The following is a 12162-nucleotide window of genomic DNA, read 5'->3' as shown; positions in this document are numbered from 1 at the left end:
GCTGATACTTACCTCTTGCTACAGCTTTCAGTAACTGTGAGCTGGTGGTCAGGGTCTCTAACTTTCCAGATTCACACTAGCTTTGTTCCTTGATTCCGTGTCTTCATCTGCAAAATTAAAAGCCACAGCACTTGCTGCCTTGCCTGGGAATCCCAAGCATTGTTGGGAGGACACGGGAAGTGGACAGACAGCATGCCTTCACCGTCATGTCCCTCACCGACATGCCTCGTAGCACAGTCTGGCTGTTGGTTCCAGGCTTTAGACCCTTCCCTTCAAGTTTCTCTTAGATTCTCTTTGGTTTGGAGCTCAGTTAAGGACTCTCACGACAAGCTCTGGCTGATCTGAGCACCTAGGTAACCCTCAGAAGCATCTTACCCACCCGTCAAGGATAGGTCTGGACAGCGGGGGCCAGCAAGCCTGCTAGTTAAATGAGACCTCACTTAAACTCAGTAACCAGAGTGATTCTTTCTAAACAAAACTTGGGTGATGGCTCCCCATCTGAAACAGAGTAGAAGCCAAGGTCATCTCACTGCTCTCCGAGGTCCTCCAGGATTTGGCTTGCTGGTGCCCCTCTGCCGTCCTCTCTGACCCTTCTCCCCCTCACTCTACTTCAGCCACACGGACACCTGCGTCCCTGGCTGCGCCTCTGCCTGGGACTCTCTCCCCAGATCTGCACGACGGGTTCCCACATCTCCTTTAGGTCTTTGCTTCCTTGTCTGCTTCACAGAAGGGCTTTCCCTGGTCATTCGAGGAAATGGAACCTTATCCCCACGGCCCCGCTCCCCTCCCCTACTCTGCTTTTTGGTTTACTGTTTCTGCCTAATGTGGTATACATGTGCTGATTTATTTCATTCTCGGTCTATATCTTACCATTACAATGTACATACCATGAGGACAGAGATGTTCTGTTTTGTTTAGGCTCAGGAAATCTCCGTGAAATGAATGATTACGTGGGGCAGGCCATCACGTTGTGTTTGGCTTGGTCACTGAGGGTCAGATACTGGGTAGCCACGATGCTGTAATAGTCTGTCCTCATGGACCCTGCCTCCAAGGACCTGACAGTCTAGCGGTCAAGCTAAGTGTGGATGTAACCAACTGGAACAGGATGGCACAAGATAGGTAACACAGGCAAAGCTCTGAGTCTCGGTAAGGTGCTGTTAGAGCAGTAAAGAATTGACTCTGTTAACAATAACCTGGGGGCGGGGGAGGGGGTAGCCCTTAAACTGGGTCTTGAAGGATGCTGAGAAGCTTCTGCAGTAGAAGGCTGGAGGGCGATTGTAAATTAAGGAATGGAAGTCAGAGGGCACGGGGTGGGTGGTGGGGTGACTAGGGTCGAGGGGATGGCAAGTCGAGAGAGTGGGGCCCTGGCCGGAGCCACATGAAGAACGGAGTCAGCGAAAAGCAGGGGATCGCATGTGGTTCCAGGGGCTGGATGGCGGAGAAGAGGTCGGGGTACTCAATGAGGGTGTGGGGGAGCCAGCCCAGGCTCTCGCTGAGAGCGAGGCAGTCCAGGTAGTGGTATGGGCCACTTTCGCGATAGTGGAGTGGAAGAAGTGGGTGGCTGCAGTAGACACTGTTAAAATCCAATCGAGAAAACTTGCTGATGACTTGTTATGAGCGAAAGGGAAGAGGTGAGTATAACTCCAAGTCTAGGGGTCCAGCTTGAGGGTGAGCTCTTTAAGGGCATGTGGCGTTCCTTGCCACGACGGGCTGTTAGGCAGAGAAATGAGACATGAGTTTTGCTCTGCGTTCCTAGTCTAGTATGGGGCAGGCGAGACCTCCTCGAATGTAGTAGGATAAGCTCGGTGATAGCGTGAAGTGCAGGGCGCTGTGGAGTGCGGTGAGCTGAAGAGGGGAGCCTGACTCACAGGACGTGCCGGGCGATGGGGTCTTACTCATCTTTGTCAGGAGATGGTTGACTCGTGCTGAACTCCATTAATAGAGAGGAGAGGGTGAGGAGGGTGTGTGTGTGTGTGTGTGTGTATGTGTATGTGTGTTTCTATTGGGTGGGTGGTGAGCACCGAAGTAGAGGTGTCAGAGAGTCGTAGTTTGGATGATTTCCAGCAGGTAGTTGTCCTTACGGATGAAGGGTCCGGGGGAGAGCGAAAGGCTAGAGTTGAAACCGACAAAAAGTGATGATGAGGTGGAAACTCCGGAGCAGATCGTCAGTGGACGGGGAGTGCGCTGTGCGTGGAGAGATCCGAAGAGGCTTCACGGAAGAGGCGGGCTTTGAGCTGAGCGCGCAAAGGCATGGAGGCTATGGGTAGGCGCAGATGAGGGGAGAGGACAAACCAAGCCACAGTGATTGGTGGGGACAGGACAAAGGCCACACAAGTTCGATGCCGTGCTGTTTCGTGCTTGGTCTAGAAAATACCTGTCAATTTTTCATTTCTTTCCACGAAGCTCTTACTGATGTATAAGCTGAGGAAAGAAGGTTTGTCTTTAAGGAGTTTTTAAAAAACGATTCAGAGGTGAAATACATCTCTCCTAGAAATGAAACTGTCCATTTCGAGTTTTAAACCTGGCGGCCACACAACCTTGTGGGTCACTGATGAAGTTCAATCAGGCATGGAACTAAAGGACTCTCCTGATCTCTGTCTACTTAGGATTGGGTCAGACCTGTAACACTGAGGTCACTCCAATCTTCCGTAATTATGACCAACTTATTCATGGTACCTTTGGGTACCTCCTGCTCCTTTAGGCGGACTTTGTCTATTCCTTTGTGTTCTCTTAAAAACAAAAGCAACCAACCCTAGCCCCGGGCAAACCCTGGCCCTGCAGATTGCCGGGCTGTGGGAGTTCTGTGCACAGTTTCCTTCCCTTGAGCCTTTCGCCTGACAAGAGCACTTTGTGCTCTGGTAACTGCCCTCGGGGAGTGGTATTTTAAGTTTTAGAATCTGCTGTAGCTTTTGTCTAGGAGATAATTATGGTCCAAGCCCTGGGGGCAGCTTCTTCCCTCTGTTCAGGTGGAGGCTGGTTTCAGAGGTCTCGTGGAGCCACCAATCTCCCACTGTAGAAACTTTAGAAATAGCATATTTGAGTATGTCGCTCACACACACGTGTAACTCCTTTCAACGTGAGCTTGAGGCTGAAAGATAGAGTAGGTTTTTGTGACCGTGAGGGTAAAAGCCTCTCACCAAGGATGATGGAACCTGGACAGTGGTGACATTATGAAGCTGTTGTTCCCAGTCCTGCTTGTGTACCTCTCAATTTCTTGTTACATGAGAAAAATAAACCCTAATGTGAACAAAAGTATTTTTTCCAAAAGATTTTGTTTCATGAAAAATACATGTATGAATAACTTAGTCATGATATAAACTACAGAAGCTTTCTTAAGGGCCTTTGCTCCTCTGTGTGGGTCAAATACATTATAAATAAGAAAATTAGCCACTGATACAATTATCAGTCCTTTACTTAAAAATCAGCGGTGACCTATAAAGTAACACGTTATTTATACCTTAGAGAAATTTCTGCCAATGCATCAGGAACATGGTGACTTTTCTCTCTTTTTCATTTTTGTTTTTGTTACTTAGGGAAGAGCTCAGGGTTCTGTTAACTTGGTGTTAAAATTTTCCTGGCAGAGTTTCCATGCCAAGGAAGTATTGGGGCAAGTATGATCAGAACAGATATTTTAGGCAAATTCTGTCTTCTGCCACTGGTTCAGCAAAAGGGTCATTAAATCCTTCTTCTAAAACTTCTTATTAGCAGGTAAATATAGATATCAAATGCGGAGATTAGGTAGCATTCTAATTAAATTTGTATTAAGGCAGATTAAGAAATGGCTCTTCCTACTGATTATAAACCAAAACTAGGATTGAGCTTTATATTTAGATTTCCTGTTGTAGTCCCCTGGGTATGTCCCATGGATGTTTTGTATCCAGAGAAACTAGTTGTCACTAGATGTCTTTTTGTCCAGTGTCCACCACAGACAGTAGGATTGGGCGCCCCAGCAAGGGAGGGGAAGGAACCCGAGGTTAGTTGGAAAGGAATCTTTACATCAGAATTAGGAGGGTTTCTTAGGGCTCTGTCTGTGTGATTTGCTGCTGTTCGAGTTCTCATATGCCGGATAACCCATTTGAATTCTTCTCTATGCTCAGTGATGTCAGTGATGGGATTGGATTGAGAGAGACCACCTTGCCTCTTTCCTGACCTTAGCGGTGCATGCTCGGCCTTCTGTCTTGCGCCATTCCTCTTAAACCCTAGCTGTGGGTTTGGGGTAAATGTTCTTTATTGATTTGAAGGCATTCCACTTCATTCCTGTTTTGGGGGACTTGGGTGGGAGGTGGGAGTTTTGTTCCCCTTGAATGAGTGTTGAGTTTTGTCAAGTGCTTTTTCCACATTGATTGATATTATTACCACGGGATGTTTCTTTTTAGAGTATTGATATTGTGGGTCACGTTGATTGATTTTTTGACTATATAGCCAACCTTGCATCCCTGGGATGAGTTCCGTGGTCTACAGTGCTTTAAAAATATTGCTGAATTTTATTTGCTAACATTTTGCTAAGGGTTTCTACATCTATATTCATGAGGGCCGTTGGTCTGCAGTTTTCTATTTTTTGACTCTCTGTCTGGCTTCAGGATCAGTGTGAGAGTGACTTCATAAAATGAGTTGGAAGGTTATCCTTCCTCTCATTTTCTCTAAGACATCGTGAAGAATTGGTATTGCCTCTTCCTGAAACATTTGGTAGCATTCTCCAGTGAAACCATACAGGCCTGGAGAGTTCTTTTTCATGAGTTTTAATTTAGAAATTCAATTTCCCTAATAGTTATAAGGCTCCTCAAATGGTCCATTTCCTATTGGGTAAGTCATGATAGTTCTTGTTTTCTGAAGAGTTGGTCCATTTCACATCTAATTATCAAATGTCTATGTGTAGAGTTGCTCAGAGTATGGCTTTATCATCTTTTTGATATCTCCGGGGGCTGTAGTGATCCTGTTTGATGTTGGTAATTCGTGTCTTCTCTCTCTTTTTTTTCCCCTCTGCCAGTCTTGCTAGACTAGGTTAGACAATTTACTGATCTTAACCAAAGCACCAGCTCTGTCTTTGCATCACGTTCGGCCACCCAGGAATCTCCAGACTGGCTACTTCCTTTCAATTCATGTCTCTCCATTCTACTTGACATAGTTAACATTTTGTTTCAACTGCCATCACCCATTCCCATGGCCCTTCCTTCCCTCTTCTGTTTCTTGGCAGGCTCTCCATTACTGTTTACCTTCCTTTTCAGCCTGGCTTTTGGAAGGTGACCATATCTTGCTGGTATCTCCAGAAGGTCTCATTTTTATCAAGACTGGCTTACATCATCGCACAAAGTTTCTGTGCATTCTAAGTAGAATGATTATCGCTGTACTAGAGAAAACTTGCTTGATAAAAACCCCAAAAGAACCCGGTAGCGGTCACTTTCGAGTATGTCTAAGAGTACAGCACCATGGCGGACTGGAAGTGCAGTGTCTGGTTCAAGTCCTGGCTCAGCCCCCGACAGTCTCAGATAGAGGCAAGGTGCCTCCGCGTTGCTCTGCTTTGCCCAGTTAGGCCCTGTGAAGCCACCAGGTAGATCTGAGATCTTGAAATAGCGTAAAGCTCCCAGAAACTGGCTATGCCCCACTTGTCATCACTTGGCAGTGACAGAATTGGCCCAGATTGCTTCCTTTTGGTCTTATTTTCACTCTACCCAGCATGGCCCAGCTGGACGATTCACTGTCACAGGAACAGTCCTTCCTTGAGCATTGCTGTTTCTACAGCTGTGCTTCTGGAATCTTCCCTGCCTGGAGAACTCTTCTACTATTTTCTCTCCCAGTTTGAATTCTTTTTTTTTTTTTTTTTTTTTTTTTTTTTTTTTTAATATTTTATTTATTTATTTGACAGACAGAGATCACAAGTAGGCAGAGAGGCAGGCAGAGAGAGAAGTGGAAGCAGGCTCCCCGCTGAGCAGAGAGCCCAACGTGGGGCTCGATCCCAGGACCCTGGGATCATGACCTGAGCCGAAAGCAGAGGCTTTAACCCACTGAGCCACCCAGGCGCCCCCCAGTTTGAATTCTCACCACCCTCCAGGACTAGATTAAGTGCCCCCATAAGGCACCTGGGTGGCTCAGTCAGTTAAGCATCTGCCTTTGGCTCAGGTCATGATCCCAGGGTCCTGGAATCAATCCCTGCATCAGGCTCCCTACTCAGCGGGGAGTCTGCTTCTTACTTTCCCTTTCTCCCTCCCCCCACATGTGTTCTTTCTCTCACTTGCTCTGTCTCTCTCAGATAAATAAATAAAATCTTAAAAAAAAAAAAGTGCCCCCTGTCTAGCAAAGTCTTCCCTGACCATCCCAGCTCAAACTGATGGTCGCTCTGAAGTCGCATAGGAATCACTGCCAGTGCCATCAACTGAAGCCTTCAGTAGCTTTCTGTCTGGACATCATATGGGTTAGGAGTGCAGGCTGTTCTTCAAGCACATACCTGGGCTTCAGTCTTGGCTCTGCCATTCCAAGATATGTGCCCTTAGGCAACTGACTTCATCTCGCTGACCTCAGTGACCTCTTCTGCAAAATGAGAACCTCTCTGCCGGACAGGGCTGTTGTGAGAATCAAATAAAATGTCTTAAAATCTACTAAGTACCAAATAAATATAAAGGATTTTAAAAAAATATTTTATTTATTTATTTGGCACAGAGAGACACAGAGAGAGAGGGAACACAAGCAGGGAGAGTGGGAGAGGGAGAAGCAGGCTTCCTGCTGAGCAGGGAGCCCGATGTGGGCCTTGATCCTAGGACCCTGGGACCATGACCTGAGCTGAAGGCAGACGCTTAACAACTGAGCCACCTAGGCGGCCAAGGATATTTTTTTAAAAATGAGTATTCAGTTAATTAACATAGAACATATCATTTGGTTTCAAGAGGTAGAGGTCATCTTCTATAATACCCAGTGTTCATTATATCACATAAAAGATATTTTTAATATAATAATAATTAAAAGCCAAGGATAGATGAAAAAATATTCATGAAATAACATTGTGCTAGGCGAATTACAGAGGAGCACTTGGCTGGCTCATTTGGTAGAACGTGCAACTCTTAATCTTGGGATCTTGACTTTAAGACCCACCTTGGGAACAGAGATCGCATAAAAAAAAAATAAAAAAAAAAGGTTGTTAGGAGAATTACAAAACTGTAAGTAAAATAAGAAAGATCCCTGGGTGTGTGTCTGTTTATGTGTTCACAAATACATATATAAAAAGAGTAGGAGGCATATTTTATAATGTTACTCTAATGATGGTTAGCTCTGAGTGACGGATTAATCATTGGTTTTTATTTTCTTTTCTAAAATTTGCATTTTTACGGCGGGACTGTAATAGATTTGAAACTAGAAAGTATTTTTCAAAAAGGAAAATCAAGCATGATGATATCTTATCGTTTGGTTATTTATATATACTCTGCCATGCTTCAGAAAGAGTTTAAGGCGTCATATAATACAGGAAGATAGAAATGGAACACACAGCAAAGTGAGCAAAGGAGAAAATGAGAATAGGATAGGAATGATCACCATCTTGTATTTATCTTAAGTGTTTTTTTTAATGGAAGAATGTATTAGGATGTCTCTTAGTCATGAGTTTGAAAGGTAAGAGTAACTTTGTAAAAGAAAGCATTTTATCGCTGAGTGTCATGATATTAAAATGATAAATCAAAGAATCAAGAATTTCCTGCTATTTTTCAGTGTGTTAGAGATTCTGATTATTTTATTTTTGGCACAGTAGAGAGCCCCAACAAAGGATGGTTGCTATTTTCTATATTATATTATACTCATATAATAACTTACAAGTTGTAGGGGTGCCTGGGTGACTCAGTGGGTTAAAGCCTCTGTCTTCGGTTCGGGTTATGGTCTCGGGGTTCTGGGATCGAGCCCCACATGGGGCTCTCTGCTTAGCAGGGAGCCTGCTTCCCCCTCTCCCTCTGCCTCTCTGCCTACTTGTGATCTCTCTCTCTCAAATAAATAAAAATCTTTAAAAAAAAACCTTACAGGGCGCCTGGGTGGCTCAGTGGGTTAAGCCGCTGCCTTCGGCTCAGGTCATGATCTCAGGGTCCTGGGATCGAGTCCCGCATCGGGCTCTCTGCTCAGCAGGGAGCCTGCTTCCTCCTCTCTCTCTCTCTGCCTGCCTCTCTGCCTACTTGTGATCTCTCTCTGTCAAATAAATAAATAAAATCTTTAAAAAAAAAAAACAAAAAAAAAAACTTACAAGTTGTAAATATGTAGATTTGGTTAGCATTGGCTTTGCTTATCTGTTTTGAGTAAGTTGAGTGGAGAGACAGACTCCAGTAAATAAACATGGCCAAGTGGAGAGAAAGTCTTGCCCTGGCCCTGCCACTCATTAACTAGGCTTTTTTTTTTTTTTTAATATAAATTCCATTAGCTGTCGTTAGTATTTGATATAATCAATGATTCATCAGTTGCATATACCACTCAGTGTTCATCACACCATGTGCCCTCCCCAGTGTCCATCACCCATTACCCGCCTCCCCTCCAGCAGCCCTCAGTTTGTTTCCTGGAGTCAACTCAGGGATTGAGCGGGCCTGGACAAGGTCTAACTTGGACCATCTAGAGTTTAGTAAAGTTAGAGTTTTACTTGTCGAGGAACGTACATTTCCACTCATCCTTCCATTCGACACTGTTTATAGTAGGTTAGCTGACCGACATTATAAAAGTGTTCCTCTTAGCCTTCTATGTTATTAACATCTTTAAATGTCTTTTTTACAGAGAGACCTCTGTCCCCCAAGGCTGTCAAAGGATTTGAAACGACTCCACTTACCAAGAACTATTATACTGTGGTGAGTGTTCAGATCATAACCAAAGAGTTTCTTGGGAAACTCTTTGGAATTCTCTGTGGAGATTCTCTGTGGAGATTCTCTATGGAATCTTTTCACTGGCTGAGCCACTGAGGTGTTGAGGTGACATGGGAGACTGGGTAAGCTATTGCAAGGGTCTGATATCTGCTTATAGGCCTCAGACAGATGGCTAGAAGTTTTGCCTTCACTGGACGGTAAGATTCAAAGGTAGTGCAGAGATGGAGAGCAAGGTCCATTAAACAGTGCCAAAAGAGAACTTGGTTCACATGGAGGTGTTACGGAGAAGTCTGGAAGGTAGATATAGCCTTACCAGATACTTAGAAGGTGAATTCCCAAGTTCCTCTAAGCAGTAAGCTATAAGTGATTACATACTGTGGTTTTATTTTAGAATCAATCAATGTGTTATGATGTCCTTGGAGATATTATCAACCTTGTGTTCGAGGACAGCCTGAAGGGAAGACTGCCCTTTGGCACAGAGGGAGGAATGGAATGGCTCTGGCTTGAACACAGATATGTCAGAATCTATTAGCTATAAATAGGGCCTGTGCAGGATTCAAAATAAGTTCCCATTTGGAAAAAAATCATGTTATTCTCCTTAATCTTCTCTCTGCTTTCCTTCATGTCTACTTTCCAGACTCGGCCCAGTCACTAATGAAAAGGTCGAGCCATCCTAACCGCTAAGTTTTCCTGTCTGGTAGCTTTGTCGTCGCCTGCCAGCTCAGCTGAAATAGTGTCACTTTTCACCCAATGTTGGATGTGCGTTGGGACGGCATCTTCCTTTCCTTTTGCGCGTGGATAGTTTTTAAACATCTCTGTACGTTGCTTTTCAAAAGACAGAATAGCGCTCTTTAGTGAGTTTGCTCCACAATGATGACATGAGCAGTAGTTGGTGTGAAAACCCAGGAAGGAGCTTGCTTCATGGGTGACATGGACAGTAATCGTAGGGGACAGTTTTATCACTATTTTTCTTCTTCCATTTCTGAGGTTAAAATATGTTACCCAGCAGAGCCGGGCTCCCTTCTTCCTTCCTCTGCGACCATTTCTTTTAGCTTCCAGGTGACCTCTGATTTTTTTTTAAAAGATTTTATTTATTTATTTGAGAGAGAGAAAAAGAGAGAGAGAGAGTGTGTGAGCCAGAGGGGAGGGGCAGAGGGTGTGGGACAGGGAGAGAATTACAAGCAGACTCCCCATTGAGCACAGAGCCCAGTGGCGGGCTCTGTCCCATGACCCTGCGGTCATGACCTGAGCTGAAATCAAGAATCAGAAGCTTAACCACCTGAGCCACCCAGGCGCCCTGCCAGCCCCACCCCCCACCGCCCCAGTGATTTAATTTTTAAAGAAAGGATGCTGTCAAATATGGTGGATGAAAATATTACCATAACAGCTCCCTGCTTTGGAGCTGTCTCTGCCTCTGCTGATTCTACCAATTTAGTATTTCAAGTTTTTTATTTAAATTCCAGTTAGTGAACATACAGTGTATTATTAGTTTCAGATGTAAAATTTAGTGAAATCATACGGTATCTGCCTTTCTCTATGTCACCTAACGTAATACTGTCTAGCGCCATCCATGTTGTGAATGACAAGATTCATTCTTTTTTGTGGCTGATTAATATTCCTCTTATGTGTGTGCATGCACCTATGCGTGTGTGTGTCTCAAAAAGTTAAAAATAGAACTACCTTATGCCTTATGACCCAACAGCCACGCTACTAGGTATTTACCCAAAGAATATGGGAACACGAATTCAGCTTAACTGACTGAGCCACCCAGGTGCCCCTTACCTCTCTGATTCGTATGGACCTTCTGCAAACCTTACGTACAAATTCTGGATGTCCTGCAGTCTGTATCTCTCGCCTCCTGTTGGAGTTCATGTGCATTGCTTCGAGGTCCTTGCTGCTATAGAAACAATTCTGAAGTGAGCATTGTAGACATAAGACTTTGGCAAACTATATCAAGATGTGTAGAGTGGATTCCTAGAAGTTAAATTGTCCAAAGGCCTGAGGACCAGGAGAGCCAATAATAGTGTAAGTTCTAGTCCAAGGGTAGGAGAAGACTGATGTTTCAGCTCAAGAAGTCAGGCGGAGAGAACGATTCTCCCCTTCTCTACCTTTCGGGTCTATTCCTGCGCTCAGCAGATTGGATGATGCCCAGCCGCACTGTTTTACTCCCTCTCCCAGTTGGAAGGCTCATCTTTTCTGCTTATAGGCCTCAGACATATGGCTAGAAGTTTTGCCTTCACTGTACGGTAAGATTCAAAGGTAGTGCAAAGATGGAGAGCAAGATCCATTATACAGTGCCAAAAGAGAACTTGGTTCACATGGAGCCGTTACGGGGAAATCTGGAAGGTAGATGTAGCCTTACCAGATACTTAGAAGGTGAATTCCCAAGTTCCTCTTAGCACTCATAGACACATCCAGAAATAATGTTTAAGTTGGGTACCTTGTGATCCAGTGAAGTGACATGTAAAATTAACTATCACGGGGCACCTGGGTAGCTCCTGTGGTTAAGCATCTGCCTTTGGCTCAGGTTGTGACCTGTGACCTCTGGGTCCTGGGGTCAAGCCGTGTTGGATGCCTGGTTCATCGAGGAGTCTGCTTCTCCCTCTGCCTCTTCCCCCTGCTCGTGCACTCACTCTCTCTCTCCCTCTCTCAAATGGATAAATTAAAAAATCTCAAAAAAAATAGGGCGCCTGGGTGGCTCAGTGGGTTAAGCCATTGCCTTCGGCTCAGGTCATGATCTCAGGGTCCTGGGATCGAGCCCTGCATCGGGCTCTCTGCTCAGCAGGGAGCCTGCTTCCCTCTCTCTCTCTCTCTCTGCCTGCCTCTCTGCCTACTTGTGATCTCTTTCTGTCAAATAAATAAAAAATAAAAAACTTTAAAAAAAATCTCAAAAAAATAAAATTAAATTAACCATACATCCTATAAACTTGGGCAGGATAGAGACTTCTTGAATTGGCAAGTCTGTGGATGTTATCTCCCTCTTTTCAAGTTTTCACAGGATCATCTGCTGATTTCTGCCCCATTCAGTCCTTGATGCAGTCTGGTGGCACCTCAGTGTGTCCGACTGTGGCTGGGCCACTCCTGGCCTGCTGTTCTGAATTGGGTATTGAACTCGTGCTGCCCCTGACCTTGGTTCCTTCCATGTGCTCAAGATACACTGCCATTTGTTGAACTTTTTGCACCATTGCAAAACAGTGTATCATTTTTCTATTCATTGTGTTTCTGATAATCTTATCATGCTCCTTGTCTTTCCTTGCCCATCATAACTAAGGTTATGTGCCAGGAAGTATTTAAAAATAAAGCAACAAGAGGGGCGCCTGGGTGGCTCAGTGGTTTAAAGTCTCTG

General features: G+C 44.7%; 1 protein-coding gene across 4 annotated transcripts in view; it reads left to right on the top strand.

Annotated features, from left to right (window-relative positions):
• Positions 1–12162, top strand: part of ARHGEF6 (Rac/Cdc42 guanine nucleotide exchange factor 6) — a 100226-nt gene that overhangs the window by 36886 nt on the left and 51178 nt on the right. For all 4 annotated transcript variants that reach the window (XM_059158687.1, XM_059158686.1, XM_059158685.1 and 1 more), the window contains one exon: positions 8731–8801. In XM_059158687.1, coding sequence (XP_059014670.1) covers positions 8731–8801 — 71 coding nt within the window. The remainder of the gene's footprint in view (positions 1–8730; positions 8802–12162) is intronic.

This window comes from Mustela lutreola, chromosome X (genome assembly GCF_030435805.1).
Source record: "Mustela lutreola isolate mMusLut2 chromosome X, mMusLut2.pri, whole genome shotgun sequence".
In the NCBI taxonomy this organism is placed as follows: Eukaryota; Metazoa; Chordata; class Mammalia; order Carnivora; family Mustelidae; genus Mustela; species Mustela lutreola.
This window is presented reverse-complemented; position numbering and strand designations above follow the sequence as displayed.